The sequence below is a fragment of the Micropterus dolomieu genome, linkage group LG21, assembly GCF_021292245.1.
Source record: "Micropterus dolomieu isolate WLL.071019.BEF.003 ecotype Adirondacks linkage group LG21, ASM2129224v1, whole genome shotgun sequence".
NCBI classification, from domain to species: Eukaryota; Metazoa; Chordata; class Actinopteri; order Centrarchiformes; family Centrarchidae; genus Micropterus; species Micropterus dolomieu.
Window position 1 is genome coordinate 8447295 of NC_060170.1, and position 23544 is coordinate 8470838.

Here is a 23544-nt window from a genome sequence, read left to right on the forward strand (position 1 = left end):
TCATAGAGCAGGTTTAGACCATTCTCTTTGTAATATGATTGTACTAAATCGTATAGTGAAGAACCAACCTAAGCTTCTGTATCCTTACCAAAAACACATACTACATGGCCAAAAGTATGTGGGAATCCATCAACAACATTACACCCATGTGTGAGAGCCGAACAACTTCAAAAACCATGGACATTAATCTGCTGCTATAACGGCCTCCATTTTTCTGGTTGGAGGCTTTCCACTAGAGTTCCAGAGCTGGCTGCACAAGAGCATCAGTGAGGTACAACACTGACGTTGGGCGATAAGGTCTGTCTCACAGTCGGCGTTCCACTTCATCCCAAATGTGTTACATGGGATTAAAATCAGGGTTCTGTGCAGGCCAGTGAAGGTCTTCCACAACAAGTTGGTAAAACCATTTCTTTATGGTCTGTGTTTTGTGAGTGGGACATTGTCATGTTTAAACAGGAGAGAGACAAACACAAACTGTTGACACAAAATTGGAACTGCAATATTGTCTGAAATATCATTGTTTGCTAAAGATTTCCATTGACTGGGAACTAAGGGGCATAGCCCAAACCATGAAAAAAAAACCCAGACCGACAGTGGACAGAGATGTCAACATACTTATAGTGTATCATATGATACTTTAGGTGTGCCATTCCAGATTCCCCAACAACAGCAGTATTAAGTTCTTATTAAGCAAAGCAAAATAACGCTATGCACAGATAGCACAGAGGGTAATCTGCTGTTATTATGAAAATCAGTCTCTCATAGTAAAAGCCTTTATCAATGCTACAAACGCGCTACATAAAAGTCCTTAATGAAAAGAAAACAGAAAGAAAAAAATCCACTGTCTCGAATTCATTTCTTGGTGGTCTAAGATGCATATTACTGCAACAGGGATGGAAAGGTTACTAAACAGTTTACTCAACTAAATGTATCATTGTGCACCACAGCTGTCTTACACCCATATATAATGTTAGTGTTGATTCAGACACAAGAGTAGGTTTCAAAAATTAAATCAAATAGCAATACAAAGCTTTAACATAAAACTTATGAGGATTTAAAAAAACAAGCTCTGGCACCATATTTATATCTCAGGCCTTTCAAACAGCAACACTCCCTTCAGCCGTCTCAGTGTGGATAAAGTGGTGGTTGATGGGCAATCAGGCTCTGATGGCTATTGACTGACCCAGGGAGCAGAGAGGGAGTGAGAGACAGCTTGCAGTAAAAAGTTATGCTAGCAGGCAGCAGCATATGGTCTGCCGACTGTCGAGCATCGCTGGCTCCCGTTTCCTACAGGCAGGAGAATCTCTCACTGAGTGGAGAAAAGATAAACTGACGGTTATGAAAAAGGTCAGGTTCTTTGGTCTGAATCATGCTAGTGTCAGCATTTATGCTTTTTTTGTTTTTCTCTGCCATTTGGAAACAATGTTGATCAGACTTCAGTCCAACTAACTTTAGTTTAGTGGTGCAGCACTCTTTGTTTTAGTTGCTGTTCTTGTTTGTTAATATCAGTCTAAACCGCACAATGAACTAAGTGATTTTTGCCTTTAATTTATTTTGTTATGCTCAGGTTTTCAGGCACGGAGAACTATGTCACTCCTATCTTCCATTTTTACATCTTGATGACATATTCTATATTACTCAGATACTACTGAGCTGTGGCATTGCCTCTAATATTTGCTTCATTGAGCACAGCACTTCCTGTAAACAGATATGCAAAAAAGCATCAGCTGAAAGCCTAAAATCTAAGCCTAAATAATATATTAAAGCTGATTTAACTGTCCACTCTCTATCTTAGGTATTGTGCAGCAACAGCAGGTTGCCAGAGAAAGAGGATGATTCTGGTAAATATGACCAAGCCACAATGGCAGTATATTAATGGTGACAGCAAGTTGTCTTCTGTTGCAAAATAGGAGTTAAGGAAGATTAGGATGCTTCAAACATCTCATAACATTTTTATTAGGTCTTCACAATATATCGTTTGAGTATCGCCATCGCAATGTGCACATGTTCAATGTCAAGTAATTTACTCAAATTAACTCAAATATGTCATGCTACAACTTTTTTTCTACTTGATACAAAATGAACACTCACAAGAGACAAATATTACATAATTTAGTCTGACCTTGGACCTTGGATCCATGGAGTTTGATCAGTTCCCAATGTGCTTGCTACTTAAGGTTGAGAGTTTTACTACAATCAGCCGCGCAGGGAGGTCTGTTTATCTTTTACCACGCGGATTAAGCAAACATTTGAACATCGTTAGAAATAGTATATTAAATGTAATTAACACAACTGTGAAGTCCATTCATAAGGTTTATTAAGAAACATGTTTTGTTTCCCCCCCAATACATCTCCACCTGTTCTTTCTCTCTTATCCATGCTGGTCTCAGAGGCACATACAAAACAGAAAGTCGAGTCCAAGATGATTTCTGGAGAAGTAGCAGAGGGCTGAACCAAGTATGTCAGATGTAAGAGGGTTTTATCTTTTTAGGAAGAGGATAGATTTGCATAATATCCAAATGATGAAAATTCTGATTGGTAATTGTAGATCTGCACATGAATAACACACTGCATGTCATCTGGTGAAATTGTATTTTTCATTTTGAGATATATATATATATATATATATATATATAACAATGTCATGTCATATATCACAATGCAAGTTTCCCCCTAATTTTTATGGTGCTGAATCATGAAGAGCCAGACTTTGTCTTTTTGGCATAACTATTGTGGTACTGAAGACCAAATATTGCAAGTAAAAATAGGTAAATTACTTAGATAAACCTGTTTCTGTCATGATGTTCATGTTTGCTGCTGAAAGGTCAGGTTCAGCTACATATAAGAGATTCTAGAGATTTTAGGGCTTCCGTGAGCTTCCGCTAATATGTACTTCAGCAAGGGACTGCATGTTGACTCCATGTTGTTTTGACCTGAAGTCTTCTTACGGACAGGCCTTTCTGCTGTGCCTCCTATTTTCAGCATAGAACTACACACCTTATGCTAGAACTCAATTTGAAAAGGGAAAATTGTTGCTTTGCAAATCTCCTCCAAACATAAGGACATAATAATAAGACTGTGATAAGACATGAGTTTATATTTATGAATGCAGGTTGATCTGGTGGTTTGCAGGTTCTATCCGGTTTCCTGTTGCAGCATCTGTCAACCTGTACCTGTTCACTCATGCACCCAGTGATTGTGCATAATACTGCCAGCTAAATGTCTAAAATGAAACAGTTCTTGACTCTGTATCAGCTGTCTGTTATTGCAGGGATAAGTGGTATCTCCTGAAGCCTGAAGATGGACGCCACAGAACTGTAGGTGCAGCTGTTTCCTGCCTGGGCCCCCCCCCACCCCCAAACCCTCTCTGGTTTTGTCAGAGTAAGTGCACATCATTGGCAGCTAAAAGCTCTGGGCACCTTCCCTCTGGTTGTTCCAGAGAAATGCCAATCGTTTTGGCGTCGACGGGGCCCTCACAGACGGTGCAGGAAGGCACAGATGGCACTAATGGACGAGCAGAATCCAACCGAGGGACCGGGACAGAGCCACACCGGAGCGGCGTCCAAATAACTGTAGTGTGAATGTACTGTATGGCCAACGCGCCGCTCTGCTCAAGCGGGGACGATGCCACGGCAATGCGGCATAAAGAATTTAAAATGATAAAATAATCATAAGAGAGGGAGATCGTGGGAGGATCGGCGTGGAGCGGTGCCAGGAGGATCAGACAGAGGAGAGATTGTTCTTGGGCTGATATGTGCTGAAGTGAGACCTCGTCCAAGTCAACCCACTCCAGCCAGACAACTGGGTTTACAGCTAATGGACTGACTGAGACACTCTGTCTATCAAGGAAGAGCCAGTTTATAGACTGCACCTTCTCCTGGTACAATGGTACTTCTATACAACGTGTGAGCCAGCTGATAGCCTGTTTTACGACCTGTGAGGCGATAGACTTACATTTAGACTTTTTTTGTCACCTAAATCCTTCCCTCCATTTCCCATGTGATGCCCACATGCGGCAAATCTTAACATTTGTTGTGTAAAGCATTGACAAAAACATTCCCGAGTCCACCAGTCTCTTTTTGAGCTAGTAGTGCTAAGCAGATGCTTGTAGGAAGAACTAGTCACAGCTTTAAGTGGTGCTAAGAGGCCTCTGAAAACCTGTTTGGAGCTCTGTGTTCTTTTGATAAAAGTTTAAATACTTCTGAAGGGTCACGATACCTTAAGTTTGAGCCTTTTTCAGCCTTCTGTGTGGTTTCTAAAAATGCAAGCAGCCTTCGGAGCTGAGAAGAAAAGCAGATAGGTGGGCAGATTGGAAAAATTGTAGCATGACATTTTAAAATTCTGCAAACCACCAATACAGCACTATATAGATAAAAGTTTCTCTGGTGCTTGTTGGCAATAGAAAATACAGTAAAAGCATTAGAACCTTAGAAGATGATTCACAAAAGATAACAGGTTAGACCACACATTGAAGAAAAACAAGCAAACTAGAGCAGCCCCCCCCCCCCAAAAAAAGGGAAAAAAAGAAAAAGAAAGCCAGTTCTGTAGTGGACACACAGCTGTTCACTGTCCCAAAAGCTCAGATCTGCCGTACAACACGCTTAGACAACATGTGCAGCCCTTCTGAACAAGTATTCCAAACACAAACCAAAAATAAAGTGGGGGCCATTTGTTAATTTTTCCTCTGGTTGCCACAGAGTATCAGCATCCACAGAGAGCCAGTGGGCTCATCTGTACTTTTAAATTACGTGTCATCGCCACAACTGTCCTCCCGGAGAGGCCAGGAGAGACGCCACAAACACTCAGAACTGCACTCAAAACATAAGCTCGCATCATGTCTCCAGGCCACGACCCTATCAACAAAGGGCTCTTGTATTTGGTCAAATAAATGAGATTAATACTTCACCATAAAATGTGTCTGTTTTATGCTAAATATTTACAGTACAAAACACCACCGATTATTAAAGGCCTCCGTGATTTCAGCGTCAAGTGTAAGTACTATCTAATAGTAACACACTAACAGTAGACATTAATCTATGTGGATCAACTCAATTATTTCTCTGTAAAATGTGAACTCCAAGGCCTCTCCCTGTGATGAAAGCATTCAACAATGTGCTGATGGTAATCTTTGCTCACTGCTGCAGAAGATATTATATTTCAGAACTGTGTTTTTAGTTATAATAATTGTACTCCTGTTGATTTTCTATCCCTGAGGTCCACATAAACAAAAACAATGGACATGTTGGAGGGGACAAAAAAAAAAATCACCATGTAAAGGGAATGTATTCAATTAAAGCAACATATAATATTAAGAATCAATTACTGAGATGTTGACGCCTCTTTGTTAAAAATGTTTGTCTTTATATACAGGGACAGAGATGTGAGAATTATTGAAGTTGAAAGAATAAAATTTTGGTATTTGCTTTCCAGTCGCATTTCTGGCCAAAATGTTTTAAAAACCATTAGAATTTTTCAGAAACATCGAGCTGCTACTCTGGCTTCTACTCATGGCTCCAGCCCTGTTCAGTGAGTGAATGCAACTAATGTTGCTTCAATGTAACTGTCTGACCTTTTACCACTGGACACCATTTTTTAATACAGGACCTTCAATCACAGCAGCCTTCACTGTCTGCATCCTTAAGCAGGCAGCCTATAATATTAACCATTCAATCTAGTTCTTAAAAAGGAAAAAAACAGTTTCTTCCAAAAAATAAATATGCTGATTATCCATTTGGGCTAAACTTTGCTGCCTTAAATTCATCTGTCAATATTTCAAAAACACAGATGATTCAATCTTCAAAAACCTATTTGTAAACAAAGGTTTTAAGATGACTCATTACCAGCAATGTGCTTTACTTTGATGCCAGTCGTGTTTTTGTCAGAGTAGGCAGATATATTTTCTGTGCTGAAGATCTCATTTTGGAATGAAACTCTTTGATTGGCCTCAATTTTTGGAAAGTGTCCCTTCAATGTGTGTAAATGTGTGAGTGGGTGTGTGTTACTACTCCTGTTCCCTGCATGGTTCCCCCTCTTCCCCCTCCACCAGCGGCATGCTGGACGGGGTCACATGTGATCTGCTCTGAGCGGAGATGCAGGCCATGCGACAGGGAGGGCCAGTAATTGGAGTGAGCTGTCAAGACGGGGCGGTGTGTTTGCGTGTGTGTGTTGTGCACGTGCCAGGGAGACTCCCCTCCTACAGGGTGGCACATATTAAAGTCCCTGATGAGACTAATGCAGGAGGAAATGGGTTTGGCATTGTGCCCGGTCGAGAGGTGAAAAGGAAGGCTGGTCTGGGTCAACCATGACCTGAAATGAATCTGGAGCAAGTGTGGGAAGAAGGAAAAAAAAAAGCAGACGATAAGGTTGATTTGTATGCGTTTCTCTTTCATGTGTGTAATTCTGAATTGTTAAGTTTTAATTGTTCCACTGGATTTGATTTGCAATGAATATTCATATATTTTTCCAAGTAATTCTTTAAAAAAAACGAAACAATTTTCTGTTTCCCCAAGTCTAAAGAAGCAACATCTCATATTTGTATCATTACAGAATCATTGATCCTTCAGACGCAATTTGCGAGAGAGATCACAGCCCTCGTTTCTCTTTTAAGAGTTAATCAACAAATTAAAGATGCAGATTTACAGCTAATGACGTGCCGATGAGAACTGCCAAAACGCTTTCCTGCAGTTGACATGATTAACTACAATTACAAAAAAAGGTAAAACAAAAGAATTAATGGAAAATTGTGTCTAATCACAGACACAAAGGAGATAATTACGTTGTGGGTTGATGAATTAGTTATTAGTTTCTCTGACAATTGTGGTTTATTTTATCTCTGTCAGTACATGAACATCTGTAGCTGCCTTATTTGTGTTTGGCTCTGACAGACAGAAAAGTTTCTTCTGAAACACATCAAGTCATTTTTTAAATTGTTTAATTAATTAGTCTGTTTTATTTAGAGTATATTTTAGGTTTTCTCATTCTTATTATTTTGTCTTGTCATAATTATAACATAAAACAACATAACATAAAAATATTCAAGTTCTACAATAAACTGGTGTTTGTTTTTTTCCATTTTTGAACCATAATATAAGACTTTAATTTGTGTGGCTGTGAAGTAAAGCCAATTATAACCAGTCGTAACCATCTTTTGGTATTAGTGTGAAAAATCTTAAAAATTACATAATATCTGTGAAAGGTCTGCTTCAACCATCAAGTGTTTTGACCCACAAATGAGATTTTGTTTGTATCTTGTCTTGAAAAATAAATTAATGGCTGGAAAAGAGTTTAGGTTTAAAGCAAAACACAAATTCAATGATCTCTCTCTCCTCCTTGCAACAGATGTGATGAATTCCATTAAAAAGCAGGACAGCTTAACTAACACACAGGCCTACATATTCTCTCTCTCTCTCTCTCTCTCTCTCTCTCTCATATTTGTTTGAGATTTTCTTTTTTGCATTTTTTGAATTTTAAATCTGTGTTGTTGTGCTGTATATTCCAAAGGTGTTATGCTTAGTTAGCAGAGCTCATAGCTGATTTACACTGAAGGGTCTGGGTTCATAATTCACAACCAAAATCTATCTTCATGTTCAAAGTTAAATCTGATTTTACAGCAAAAACTCCAGCTTTAAATCTCAACAGGAAAAAAGTTGTTATTTATGAGGCTGTAAACTAACAGGGTGGAAATACAAGCGAGCGACGGTGGCCTACTACGCCGTGTGGAAAGACTCGGTGATAAAGCATCTTGTTAGCTCCACTGAGGAAAATATGCTTATCAAGCCGCATGTTAATATAAGCAGTAAATAATGCGATCATCGGCCAGCGATGCTGGAAATATAACAGCGTGAAGGAGCCTGAAGCCATGCTGACTACAGGGAGGTGTTGTGCGTGTCTTTTTTTTTTTTTAAAAACATGGACTACAAACTGTGAGAACTGGGTTAATGTGACCTGAGCAGTGAAGACATTAGCAGCAACACACACTGGGTGGACCGACAACAAGCATTTCACCAAACCCACACAAAATCTCACACAGCTGTGTAAAGGCAAGATACATGAACAAAAATGTAACATTACAAACCAACGCACAAGACAAAGTAATTTCTTGAACTGAATTATCTAATGTTCAGCTGTGGGACACATTTAGGATATATGCATGTTTAGACTATAATTTAAAAAAATCAATGTAATTGTTTATCATGTTTGAGGGGAATCGTATCAAGATGACATGATCTGGCCCTATTATCGTGTCTTCTCTTTGTACATGTTTTCTTTAATAAATAAATGGTTATTTATGCCTCAGACTATCCATGTTTGCATAATGCAGTAAGTTGCATAAGTTATAATTATCCTGGAGGACACCATGTGCGCACTATTTTTTACAACTGACACTACTACCTTTTCTTTTTATGACATGTATTTGTAAGTAATACTACATCTTACAGAAACACAACACTGTATCGCTTATCGCTGGTTTAGTCTCCATCAACTCCTGAGAAACATATCGAACTCTTTAGCTGCTCAGTGTTCTTCTTTCTTCACCAGCTAGTCGCTAACTTTGAGCTAACAGCTAGCTGCTGATTGACTTTACTTCTCAAAGAGTTCGGCACCACAAGTGATTGTTATAGATTAGCAGGGGAACTGAATAAGGCCTGATCTCTGTTCCTTTAACTACACATGCCCCTATTGGCATCAGAGAAAATCCTGCATTAAAAACTTTTCCACTCCAGAGTGTTTCCATCATGCTGTCATCCTCTCAGCTTTCCTAAAGTCTCATTAAAGCGGGAAAGACAAAAGAATAGAAAACAAATGAACAGACTGGAGGTCTTTAGTTTTGATTATAACAAATCGAATACGGCAAGTAAATACTCCCTAGGAGGAATAGTCTTTCCTTGCGAGCTTCTTAGAAGCTTCTCAAAAGTGCCCATCAACAGTTAAGGCACACAGGCAAATATCATCAGGGTCTGGATACATCAAGACAATAACGCACCTATGTGCAATACTTTATTTTTGAAATAAATGTCAGGGCTTCTCATTTAGGTCCCATCATTCCTCCATACTCAGAAACACACAGGTGACAGACATGACCTTGGATGACTGCAGGAACATATCCAGGGACCTTTTCAGAGCTCAGGAACTTTACCTGCAATCTTCCGATCCACATCTGCATGTTACCTTTTCCACTGTCCAATTTGCTTGATATTTTAAAAAAACTTTTCTTGGAACATGGACACCTTTATAGCAACTTTATTGCCTGCATTAAAAACATACTTGATTAGGTTAGGAAGCCGCCATATTTCAACCTGTTAAAGGTCTTATTTGCCTCATCTTTATGGTTATGCGTATATGCTTGACTGGACTCCAAGGCACTGGTTTAAGTTCTGTGTTTAGTTCCCGAGGCTCCTTAGTTTCTGAGATTGTTTCATGAAAAAAAAGACCCACCACATTTATTTATTTTTTACTATACCCAATAGCTCTTTCAAATCCCTTTATTTGCTCCAAGCTCACGGTTAAAACTTACTGCAAAAATCAGGAAATGTATCTTCCAGACATCCACATGGTGCTACACCTAAATCAATGCAGATAAAAAGCAACTGTTGTGTGCCTCTGTGGTACATCTGCTTTTTGAAGGAGGCCGCCCTCTTATGCTGCACTGCAGTTCTCATGACTGTCCTTAGTCATCACTCTTGGCTACGATGTTGAAAGAAAAAAAAAATAAAAAAAAGACTCTGAACTTGAGTCAACTCTAGTTGACCTGGGAGTTGGTAGAAGAATGGGGGTGGGAGCCTTGCTTTGCAGTATGATAAATCGTCGCACAGCATGCTCAAACCTTCCCCGAGGCCCAGCAGTGAAATTAACAAGTTTGGCAGGCTGACGCTGCCCTCTCAGGCGGTCGCAGAGTGTTGCTTAGCAAGACGAGGTTGGGCGCTGCCTCTTTGTCTCAATGGAGACAAATCTTGGGCGGACTGTTTGTTTGGGGAAGGGGTGTGAACGGAGCACAAGTCCATCAAATTAATTAGAGTCTTATGCAGAGACGGCCTGGTTTGGCCTGGGCTGAAGGAGCTTGGCCCGATCTTTTGTGAGGGGCTATGCGAGTCAGAGTGTTGCCACAGCCAACAGTCGTGACTTGTGTACTCACAACACCAGTATGAGCGGAGAGAGGAGGGGTGAAAAGCTTGCATATGGCCAGAGCCAGTGTGTCACATTTGGGCTAGAGTTCACATTGGGCTCAGATGCTCACACCAATGAACTCGTGAGGATTGTCGAGCTGCAGCACTACGGTTGTGTTTGAGGGCGAGATTTACCAGCTTAGAAGCGATGGGTAGAAAACTGTACTGTATGTACACCGACATCCGCTGTTTATGTCCAACTGCATGCACTTATCCGCCTGTTTTATCCTTAACTAGTACTGCAGACAGTGTTTATGCTTTATGGTTGAATCTTATATTGTAAAAGAAATTAACTTACCTCTGAAGAAGAGCCGACCCTCCCCTTTTAAATTGGTATAGTGAGAAAAACTTGACTTTGTACTTGCTCTTAACTACAGAGTAGAAATAGCAAGTTTCTACTATTCTGTAGAAATGTAACAAATAGTATTCTGTATTAAGTATTTATGCAGGATGAATTTAAGATTAATACATTTTCTGAGTACATTTCCAAAGAATCAGCACAGTTTAAGAAAAAGAGAAGAAATGCAGGTGCTGCAAACAGTTATAAAGTGAACTATATAAATTATAGTACCTGCAAAATGAGAGGTTGTCTGAGGTTTAGGATTTTGCATGCAAAAACAAGTATACATGTGATTTCCTGTGAAGGTACAAAATCTTTTTGTTTACATCTCCTTGTGTAAAGCTTCAACAGGTCACACTTTACTCACATTTTTATGTACCACTCAGTTATGCCGGATGACTGGAAGGAAGTAGTATTCCTGTCTATCAATAATCAAGCTGGGATCCTTTCCAGATCAGTGTCAACTTAATACATCAACCAAACACGGTTTGATTTCTCAGGTGATGCAGCCTCTGTCACCTTGCCTGTATAGTTTCAAATATATGCAAATTGGTCTGTTCACACTCTCCAACATGTCTGATTTTCTTTTTAAAAATGTGAATTATTATTATTCTGCTATAACAAATGACTGCATGCCACGGCCTCACTGGACGGCAGAGTGCACATGTGTGTTTTATTAACTCTTGGAATCTGGCTAGCTAAGTTATTTTGATTAGTAATAGGTGGGGTATATTTAAAAAAAAATTTAAACTTCCAGTAGAGCCTGGTAAAGAAGAAGAGAGGGATGTTGCAGAGTTTGTCTCAGTGTGCAGCCAAACTGGGCATGTGTGGTTATAATGTTCCATTTAGGTGTCAACCTCCTCCCTAAGAGGTTTTGCGGCACTAATAACAATACCAAGCTCCTTCCAAGAGTCAAAATCCTCACAGCCACTAGATCTTATTTAGGTGCATACTGTAAACACAGGTTGTTTAAGGTATTTCAACAAACCTAATGTTGTCGTTTTTCGTGTAAATGTAGTCTTTTTGCACCGGTGCTTTTCCTGCTATAACATGTCAAAATGTGTGCCATAGTGCTTGAACTATCAGTCAATTTGAGAATAAGTCACTCAGTCAGTAAATCACTCAACACCTGTGTTCATAATCATCAACATATCAATTAATAAAAAATAACCACTGATCAACAGATTAGTTCATAACAAAAACATGCTTCAGTAGCAGCCTTGCAACTTTTTTTTGCATATATGTCAACACTGAAACATCTATAATAAGCCAATATTGTCTGATAAATCAGTCGGTGTCTAGTTAGCAACTCAAAATCTCTAAATGTCACTTTAAATCCATGCAGTAGCACTGATTGCACTGTTTATTTAATTTTGAAGCTCTGCAGTGGGGCAACACACATTTCAACTTCTGCCGCTGCCATGAGCACAAATCTGAGTGCGATCTATATTATGTTAATTTATTTGCATATGCTTGGAACTACAGACATTCACGGTTGCCCGAAGCTTCATCTCAAATACTCAGTGGTAAATGTAATTATTCAACAGTGTGGTGCAGCTCCGTTCTCTATTGCACGGCATTAAAAAGGCTAATATCACTGCTGTTTTCCTAATGGCGAGGTTGGTGGCCATGTAATTCATTACTATGTGCATACTGCAAGTCTCAGAGGATATTTCACCAGGAGGACCCACATATGATATTACATTAACTGGCCGAGAGCATTTCGTTGCAAGTTTCCAAGTTTTTTGGGGAGTCAAGCTGTACTGTTAGGGTGACATGCATGCTAATCAGCAACGCCTCATCCTCTAGTCTTTCATTATGCGCTTTTTAACACAGCGTGTCAAGATTATTTGAAGGAAAACGCCAGCTGTCATGTTTAATGCATTCGCTTTTCAGTTCAATTTGTCTTTGCACGCTGTTGTTGGAAAACGCAGCTTGACTTGTGCTTCAGCTTTTATATTTTACAGCACACAGGTTTCATACATTCACTGCAGATGCTTAGGCCTTGATTGCATGCCAGCCAGCTAGACTCCATGCAGCAGTGATGGAATATGACACCAATGTAGAGTCTGGAAGGGAGTGTGTTGAGATACAGCTTCATTTCCACTATATCTCGTTTAAACAATCATGACTTAACAGTTCATGTTTCCTGAACGGGTAAAGCACAGATGCCTTTCTGGGTAACTTCATAATTAAAAACAATACAATACCAACAAAGAATACAGAATGGCAACAAGTGTGTCAAAATGTTGGACTGTTGATTGCAAGAGGAAACTGAATCACTGATAAAATGTTTTAACCCCAAGGTCTCTCCGTTCTGTTCTGACAGAGCACACACTTACATAGTCACTCATTCAAACTTTCTAGATTCAGATACTATTGTTGTGTAGTCTAATACCTGGACAATTGAACTGTCTATGCTTAAAGTAGAATACAAATATTCCCGCAGCCAATATCTGTGGCAGTTTTCCATATCTTTACATGTGACAATGCCATAAAACATACTGATGAAAAGCCAGTACAACATATGAGTTTCAGTATTGATAGCAAAACACTGGAAACACTCGTACTATGTAGCAGCGAGTATCAAAACAATTGAGCACAGTAATCTGGCAGTAAAGACTTTGTCAGGTCTTCTTTACATATTCTTGAATGAAATATTTCCTGATTTAACTCGGAACTTTGCCAATTTTTTGCCATTTTATTTCTGAAAAGTTCTTGCATGAGTGCAGAGAGAAACAGTAAAGAGAAGTTTGGATGTTTTCTTAAAAAGTACAAGTAAAACATGTTTATTTATTATTTATATTTAAAAAGTATTGTTTTGATATCTGTACCAAAATTCAAGTATTAACATCACATCGGTTTCCAAACATTTTAAACTATACCCTGTACTGCTTATTTAATAGCTTAATTGTGGGAATATAAACATGTTTTTTTAGATGTATTACATGTAAATGCAAAGCCAATCAATTAGCGTGATTGAATAGAGTAACGCCTGCACACTGACTCCAAACCAGAAATGTATTTATTTAAAAGGATTTTTGAAACGTTTCCACCCCAATCAGCTCTGAAACCTGCTTAAATGTATCAAAAAGTTAGAAAAGTTCCTAGTTTAGATCAGGAAATCTCAGTTCAAAAAAAAAGTAAGATTCTGAGATTCATGAAGTATTTATGGGCAACTTTCGACTTAATACCAGCTTTATTCACAGTAATTGTAAGACTATTTTTCTAATATCAACATATGCAATGAGTCAGTCTAAACAATTCACACATGCACTTTGCAAACAATTTTTGCTAAATTTAATTGGAATCATGAATCTGAATAATTGAATTGTGAAAAAAAAAAAAAATAATACAATTCACATCATCGTAATATGACTCCACTGTAAGCCAACAAATGAAAATAGTGAATTATCACGCAGCCATTACAATGATCCAACACAGAGCAGGACAATCACATATAGTGTATGAGAAAATGGACTTATCAGTCCAAGTGCAGGGCAGCAAACTCTCACGTACTCGATCTGTCTAATTGACTCAAATATTCTGCCCTGAAAGGCCTCTGGAGCAAAACCTGCACAGACACACACACACACACACACACACACACACACACACACACGCGCACAGAGGCCCCCTGTCCCCTTCACTTTCTCCTCCATAGCCCTGGCTTCATTAGCAGCGGTTTGCATCATCCCTGGTGAAAACGTCACATGTCATCAGTGACTCCATTCTTTATCACTTCCTGCGGTATAGACAGTGTAACCTTCAGAAACCTGCTGCCCACAGTTTTACGTCTTAATTAGGAGCACTGTCAGAGGCGCCCAGCGCCCCTCGTCCCGATGTGTGCGGACAGAGAGGGATGAAGACGGAGAGGGAGTGTGAAAGACGCAGCGGAGGACAAAGTCAGACACGAAGGCAGCAGACAAAGGCGGTGAGAGAGAAGGAAGGAAAAGATGTACAGTGGAGAAGAAAGAGAGAGGGGCAGGCAGGGCAAGGAGGGGGAAGAGAAGGAGGGTTTAGAGGGTGAAGAGACGAGACTAGAAGTTGCGACAGTGTGCAGTGAAAGAGACAAGAGGAAGTAGGTAAAGAACTTTGCGTGAAGCAAAGTTTCATCACTCAAAACAAATGATAATGCTCAGGCTGCTGTATACAAATATACAGCATCTTGTGATGCAGACATACAAAACACAAAAACAGGATATTTACTACATAAGTAAGTATGGAAATAATTTTTTTGATAGTTATGCCAATACAATACCTGAATTTTGGCACAACACTGGAACATTTCTTGTTATCCTGTATACCTTACTTCTTAGATATTAAAATGCTTTTCTACAAAATCAGGCAAAGTTCTTAAATGTTGTCTAAACACAAGTTTGTCTAAAACTGGCAAAACGTTCAGTCGGGAATCAAAGAATATACAAACAAGATTATAGCTCTGATCAGGAGTTCTATGTCCGTACCTTTCCACTTGCTACAACAAGTACATTTCGGTCAGTACCAACAAAATATTGAGGTTTGATTGCCAGCCAATAATGCAAAAACACATAAAACCGAATCGTCTAAAATTCCTCCAAACGCAAAACAATGCAGAGGCCAGGTGTTTAGTCAGTTTCAAATGCAGCCCAGGAACCATAAGGTGCCCTTGAAGATGAGGTTGAAAGCAGTGGGTGTTTTCAACCATTATGCTCAACTAAATAAAGGCTTTCTACTTGCTCTGGCTAAGAGTGTAAAAAAAACAAAACCAACAACCTTGAAAACTACAAAAACACAACAAATAACCTCATTTCATCTGGAGTTCCTTAGAAAATATTTGCATGTATGTTTTTATCAAAGACAGCAACAGTCAGCAGGAGAGTACAGAGAGAGAGAGAAAAGGAGGAGGAGGACAATGATTTGCAGTGGAAGACGAGCAGAAGAGAGTGGAAGTTGTGTTGGCTACTTGCTCAGCGAGAAAGAGTGAAAATCCGGCTTAGCGGCGAAAACACTGGAGACGCTTGTGTCCTCGGTTTGGGGACAGCTGATGGGTTAACACTATTAAGACTGCAGAGAACACAGGACTGAATGTGCATCTGTGCTACCAAACAGTGGGATTCAACGCCGCTTTCGAGGCATTCACTCAGACACAGATACACAGACGGGCCGCAGAGAAGCAACTCAGGAACACAGAGTCTTTCTGTTTTTTGTTTTTTTGTCACTACACTTCTATCATGGCTTTATCATTTTTGGGAGTTCATAAGCAAACACAGCTTTACTATTACATCTGCACAAGCCAAACTGGAGTAATGCACATGTAAATACGGGCCACGTTGTTCTCTCTCTGCAAATAGTTGTATTATTTTTCTCTATTCCTTTATTATTCTTATATAATTTGCATTTGTTTATTCCATATGTATATATTTGTACATTTATTTATGTCAACTGTATGTTTGTCTGCATGTAGCAACTTATCACCAAAGCAAATTCCTCGTACGTGTAAAATACTACTTGGCAATAAAGCCCTTTCTTATTTTGATTATTTACGATTAATTAAATTTTTGTTTTTATTCGCATTTTGATTGAATGTACAGTATTACGCCTTGTGCTTATTTGTGCCCTTTACATCTGAAACCTACAATAAAGTCCATGTTTCTTGACGGCCCTTGGGTGAATAACTGCTAGTGTGGTCCAAACAAACGGCAACAGAAATAAACAACAACCAATAAAGGAAACCCCAAGTGAAGCGGCAGTGGCGAGCTGCTGTGTAGCCATGAAAAAAGCCATTAGAGCACTTAAGCATTAATTAAATCTGTATCATCATTGCTCAGGATAATTGAAGGTGAGACAAGCTATCAATTGTAAAAGATCACACTGTCATTAAGGTTAATAAGCTGTTTTATAAACTATCGTCATTAACATCAGATACATCTATTATAATGATAAACGACATATTGATAAAATAGGTGGTAAAATTGGCGTCTTCTTTGAAGACACAGTACAGTGGCATGGGCTAGGTGAGACAAATGAGACTGAGAGACAAGTGAAACAAAGTCTTCTCAAGATGAATGCTTGATACTATAGGAAAATACTAAAAATAACCGTAATGAGGATATCTCATGAGGTGGGACAGAGAAAAGAAATGACAACTGCATCTGGAACCCCTTCAAGAATGTTTTCAATTAGCCACTGTGCCGTTTTGCCAACTATTTTCACATCTGCATCTTTTTTGTCCATCAATTATGAAACACTGTAATTTATTCATGGGATACTCAGGGTTCAGTTGTGAGAATGACAAGTCTAAAAAAAATTATAAAAAAAAGCTTTCAGCAGCATCCTTAAAGACGACATCTGTTTAAATCACAAGACGTACAGTGAAGAGTCGCACAGAGATTGTTTCCAGAAAATAAAACCCCTTTTAACTGTGTGACCACACAGCTGCTGATGCATTAATATCAGAAAGGTCGGATGTTGACTTCCTTTTCAACCACAGGACATAACAGGGAAATAGTTACTTGGTACTTTATAGTCCTTTTATACAATACACATACAGAAAGACATCTGCATGTGCTATCAATCATGTGTTCAGATAAAACCAGGTTGGAAACAAGGAAATCTCTCAGAGGTGTCATCCTCTCTGCTGAGATCACTTAACACAAGCAGCAAAAAAAATAAATAAACAAAAGGAATTAGTGTCAAATACGAATTAAAACGTCTTCACATAGCTGTTGAGCCTACATTTTAGAATGAAGGCGCTTGGGCCTTTTGCATGCTTAAGCTCATTAGCATAATTAAGCTCATGTTTAAAAAATGGCAAAGGGCTGGCATTGAAGGAGTTAACGAGGTGGAGCCAGTAATTGGACGAGGAGTGACCCTTTCACAGTCGGCGACGGGGACACGGCTAATTCACTTAAATGGTCACTAGAGGCCGATCCAAACAGAGAGAATTAGCATCATGGGGTATTTCACTGTTAAAGAGCTGATCTGTGATCTACAGTTTAAACCACATGCACATCTAATAGGACAACTTTTAAGTATCTACTTACTGTAAAACGTTTGTGTTAAAATAATCTGTGCTCTTCACACTTGGAAAGAGTCTGTTGATTAGTAGTACATCAGAACACAAACTTATAAAGCTGTATTTCAGCGCAGGTGAGCCATTTTGCCTTAAGTTCTTCCACTAACAAACTAAAAATAAATCAGATTTCATAAAAACAGCTTTAAGGAAAGGAGTCCAGGCGTTATTTCACGCAGCAAATGTTGTATTTTTAATGAGTGTGGCTTTTGTATAGACAATCATCTACTAACTAAATTGATCACATAGATGCATCAAGACAAAGGTGGCACACCACCTCAGCTAAACTGTTTCTATGAGGAGACCCTGCAAAGCTGTGTAGCATCACAGAATCACAGTTACACCATAATTGAAGTGCAGCAAACAGTTGGAAATGTGTGATTAGCGGATGTAAGTTATAAATATATGTTTCTGTGCGTGGTCCATGTGCCTTGAGCGTGGCTGTTGTGGCTCCCATATGGGTGCAATCTAGGCCTGGGTGACAATTCAACTTTACCAGTGATCGTACCAAATTAGAGTTTTGTTATAAAGTGTAATAGTGGAGACCTGCACCATTGTTTGCTTTACTTTGATTTCTGTATGATTTATTTAGCATTCATTTGCCACACAGTGATGTTTCAATATCGATCCCAAGTCCAAATTAATATTGCAATATAGAAGTCAACCATACAGACCTGTCAGCGTTTTATCAGCTACCAGCTTCAGTGGAGCAACAGGATGAGAGCAGAGAGAGAGACAGAGGAGCGAGGAGGTGTGTGTGTGTGTGTGTGTGTGTGTGTGTGTGTGTGTGTGTGTGTGTGTGTGTGTGTGTGTGTGTGTGTGTGTGTGTGTGTGTGTGTGTGTGTGTGTGTGTGTGTTAGGATGGTCATGAAGACAAGACTCAGACCTGCAAGCCAATGAATAGAGCCACATTAGTTACACTTCACTGCTCTATTCACAACGGAGGAGAGAGGCTCAGTGGGGAGACGTTCAGGGCCATTCAGTTTATTTCCATACGAAAACAGATCTAAAATAGTAATAATAATAATTTTCATAATAAGCCTGCATCACAGTTTTTTGCTGGCAAAATCAGATTTTCACAAGATAATGATAATTCCATTTTAAGAAGTAATTACAGAGACTTTTGAGGGATAATGTTTGTGAAAACGAATACATTATCATCAATGATGGTCAAGCTTGAGGATTAAACAAGTATAAATTAAAGCTTCAAAACTGTCATGTCGTACATTCAGTATGAGAATTACCATCTGAGGTTCAGCGGCACATGTTTATTCATGACGCAAGTCTGTTATCAAGCGCAAACATTTTGGAGCGGATCATATTACACGTAGCTTCATACGAGGGCCCTTCACTACATATTAGTCGGCACCGACGCACCATTACATTTATGTATACAAAATACATGCAGGCTAATTGAATATTCACTGTGAACATATTCCCTACATAACATTACTCCTCGCTTCCATCTTTTTAAAAATTCAAATCGATGGGAGGAGAGAGGAGGGAAGCATTAGAATACATTACTGCATGTATGTCTGATTCCCCCCCCCCCCATTCTCTTCCCTCCTCGATATGTCTCTCAGGAGGTGAGCCAAGGAGGAGGGGGGGGTTAAAGTGCAAGCGACAGAGCCGGCCTCTGCAAAGCTGACGTTAACAATAATGTAATTTAATTAAAGCCAAGATCCCAGCGGTCCTTGCCAAACGACGGGGCTTTGATTTTAATAGGTGATGAAGAAAAGGCTCAGCACACGGCGACACCGCCACCGCTCCAACCAGTCTGAGTGGTTCTGGGAAAAAAGGCACCGGCAGGACATCAGTTTAGATCGTATCAGGCAGAGGGGCCAGTGGGTGCAGGTACCAGCCCCGGCCACCCAAATACAACAACACCGATCAGCTAATGGAGAGGAAAAGGGGTGACCTCCAACGAGGGGAGGGGGTCTGGACACTCCAAAAAACAACATCAAGAACAACAACACTGTAAAATACTTGATTGAATCGCAAAATACTTTTGTAGCCGATGGGAATAAAGCTGTGTTTAAAGTGGCTTTCACTGCAGAATGAGATTTAAAGGGATGGAAAAAACAAGCGCTAATCCAAAACTGGCCAAGAAGAGATCAGAGTCAGAATCTTTACATGCAGATAAATGACATTAAATCTGGAAGGATATTAAAATTTCTAACAAACAGCTTGTTTTGTTTCTTTTGTTTTCTATATTTTGGGTAACCTGCTGCTTGAGAAACTGTTTTGCTTTGTGTTTTTTTGTTGTTGGAAATCTATCTCTGTAATAATGATCATTTTAAAAAACCTTCAAAATGACCATTTCAGTTTTGTCATTTGTCTTTATTTAATGACCTCACAAACACTGCAAGAATTCAATGTATACAAATAAATAAAAGCAAGAACTCTAAATTACATTTACTGTATGTGTTTGACAAATAGTAAAGCTCAAGCTGCTCTTTAAAACAAACACTCCTGATCACAAAAGGTAAGTGTAAATTTTAATGCACTGTGAAATTAAAATGTTAAAACAAAAAAAAAATTTATAGTGAAATAAACCTTTGCTGAAACTTGGGAAGAACAAGAAGGGATTTGGTCCTGATGTCTCATCATTTTCTCATGATTTCTCTCTTTTTCTCACATTAGGTTACTTTTCACTTTACTCCTCCAACCAGCTGCCACCAACAACAATTAGCTTCCTTTTTCTTGGTCCAAGAAACACACGTACACACACACACACACACAGACACACATGGGGAGGTTCCCCTCATTGGTAATCCTGTTACCAGCCAGGTCCCAGCCTGGACTTGCCGTGTAGGGGCATGGATGAGGATGGGAAGGGAGGGGAGGAAGGAGAGGAGAGGGGGGATTAACATGGCGGTCATTATCAAATTTACAACCAGTCATACAGACATCTGCCCTACTTTTCCTTGGTTAATGTAAAAAGAACTAATCTGGTTAAGAGAGCACGGGCGCGGCTCATAAATCGGCTACGCTCTCCGCCATAGTTAAAGCTGTCACTTCTCTTGTGGGGGAGCGGCGGCTGAATGGAGCTGTCAGCTGGCTACTTGTTAGGGCTAACAAGGCCGTCCACTGATAGGACTAATGAGGCCCAGGGCTCGCCGCTACCCCACACAGCCCACCGCCACCACTACTGCTGCTGTATTATGTGCTATACAGTGTATAGAGAGCTTCAAGTTGCGAGACAGAACACAGATCAGCCTTGATTATTAGGGACAAACGGAGAACAAAATAAATAAAAACACACACCAAAAACATCCATCTTAACAAGTCTTAGTTGAAAAGAAAAATATCTCTTCTAACCAAAATGTCGCTATGGTGTTTCAGCGCAGTTTCCCTTGTTTCAGTAAATTTCATTACTTTGACTTACATCAGTGTCTTGAAACACAACAATATAAATCTGATCACTGCACTGCTGGTGGTATCAAAAAAATGGCACCTGATGTTTAAGTTAAAATTTTTATTAGACTAGGGGGAGATAGTGTCACGCTACTGACAGAGAGTTTGCGTTCAGATTTTCATATCAAAAATACTGTAGAGTAAATCAGTTATGAAAATGATGCTTCGCAGCTTTATGTTACAAGCACACCTTAGAACAATCTGCAACACATGACTTTAAACAGCATCACAGAACAAGAAGGCCAGATAAAAATTGTTTCATACTTAAAGGTTCAGTGGGTAATATTTAGGAGGATGTGTTGACAGAAATGCAATAGTATATAAAACTATGTTTACAGTGGTGTATAAAAGACCTTAAATAATGAACCATTATGTTTTTATTACCATAGAATGAGCCATTTCTATCTACATAAGACCGCAGGTCCTCTTACATGAAAGTCGCCATGTTGCACCGCCATGTTTCTACAGTTGCCCAAACGGACAAAAGTCTCTACAGAGAGTGTTTCATCACTACAGTGAATGCATTCAAAGAAGAAGAAGGGGAAGCAGGAGTTATAAAGGACCACACGTATTATTTAGCACAAGAGCCAACAGAGCGTGTTGGCCACAGTAGCTACATGCTTGCAAAGGGAGGGGTGAGCGGTGACTGAGACATTGGTTGCAATTCGCAATCCTCACCACTAGATGTCACTGGAGACTGACTTTTTTTACTTTCTTAAGCACTCAACACCTTGATATGCAATGAAATGTGCAATAAAAACGTTTTAATATCTTTAATCTGTAAGATATTCAGTATATTCATTGTTGTAAATACCCAGAATTAATTAAGTATTTTAAAGTACTGATCTCTGCTGGTGCATACGAGTTGATCTTATGTTAGCTGGCCACAGCAGTGGAGATGTATTTAAAAAGACAAAACAACTGGGTTGTTTGAATTAGCAGTGAGCCATCAGGGCCAATGAGCAACTTTTGAAACATAAACATCAGAAAATCTAGCCGTAAAATGCCCAGACTATTTAACTGAAAATATTTTTCTTGGAAGGCAGATATAATATACTTTAGAGTTTATAAACTCTTGATTGAGTGAAACATCTTAGGGATGACCCTGTGGCTACTGAGTGACGAACCCCAGCAGGTGTCAGTCAACTGTAATGTTTTACAGTGGTGGCCAGCTTTCAACTCTGTTGTCCAACTCCCTTGAGTAAAAACCTCACAACAGATACGCAGTGCAACAAAGAAAACAAAAAATAAACTAAATAAATTCAACATCAGGAGATAAATGTGATGATGGTTGGGGGTCAAGCATGTCAAGCATGAGTATAGTCTGATTGTTATTTTGAGCTTTCTTTTTCAGAGTCAACTCCAGCCTTTTCCAATGAAGTCTCGTCTCTTCTCCCGCTTCATTATTTGTGACACTCTGGTTTAATTCCAATTACCCTTGTTAATTAGGAAATCTCATGCTCTCTGATCTAGGGGTTCCTTTCAACTTAATGTCATTTGCCAGGTTGTTTACTTCCGATTAAAAGCCCTTTATTGTGAAATTAAGTGTTACAATGAGGTATTTATCTGTGTGATGGTAAACATCCAGATTGATGTCAACAGGAGAAAGTCCTCTCGCATGCATTACCCTGTGTTTATTCTGCACTATTGCTGTCAACTCTTTCTTTAGGCATGTTTTAGTACCACATTAGCATATTGTCTTATCAGACATTTAGGTACCAAATTATTCCTTTCAACGGCTGTAGGGAGAGCAAAACGTGGGCCTTCTGCAATGCAGAAAACCTTCAAAGATGTGTCATCTTTTGGCTCTTCTCAGGCATTTATTTTAACACTGAACAATACAGTTTGACGGCTTTTATTAGCTTCAAGAAAGATGTTCTCACCATATTCAGTGTGGCATTGTGATGCAACAAGATAAAAGCAACAAACGGGAAGCGTGAAAGGATGAGTATGTGTGCATCTGTTTACGTTGTTTTTTTTTTTTTTAACAATACCAAATGTTTGCCCTGCTTTACATACTACTGAGATCAAGTGACAAAAGATGCAAAGAAAGAAGCTGCTAAATTAATCCTTTATGTACAAGTCTGGATAAACAGTCTGTTGAATGAATTTCACTGCTGACTAAAGCGTAAGATTTTCAATACCATCAATTCTCACTGTTTTGTATATTGATGTTTCTGTATAAGATGTTGTAACCATCACAGCTATTTCCCCTCTTATAATCTAAATGGGTCATTGTGTATCTCTCAGGCCATAAGAAGCCTGCCTAATACCCTGTGAGGCAGCCATTTCCTCTCTTGGATCCTTTCCATGTGACCAGCTTGCCCAGTACATACTGATACACCAGTACAACCAGTATGGCACCCAGTTTACTGCTGATCCTATGGCATGGTTATAGGCCAATATTTAAATCTGATTCAGTGTTGTAGTGAGTTGGGTTTATTATCAAGTCTACTAGACTTATAGATGCTAAATGGCCAAAATTTTGCCTTGCTAAAACCCTAACATCTAAAATTTATATAATCTTTCTAGTTTTTTAAAATGGCATTTCTTTTTGCTTGTAGATCAAT

At 39.2% G+C, this 23544-nt stretch overlaps 1 protein-coding gene across 2 annotated transcripts in view; it reads right to left on the reverse strand.

Annotated features, from left to right (window-relative positions):
* The window catches only part of antxr2a (ANTXR cell adhesion molecule 2a), a 78593-nt gene that overhangs the window by 11699 nt on the left and 43350 nt on the right, over nucleotides 1-23544 (reverse strand). The window contains exon 17 of one of the 2 annotated variants that reach the window (XM_046035282.1): nucleotides 20194-20355. The exons of the other annotated variant lie outside the window; for it this stretch is intronic. Coding sequence (XP_045891238.1) covers nucleotides 20209-20355 — 147 coding nt within the window. The 3' untranslated portion in view covers nucleotides 20194-20208. Of the gene's footprint in view, nucleotides 1-20193; nucleotides 20356-23544 lie in introns of those variants that run through there. 2 annotated transcript variants of the gene reach the window in all.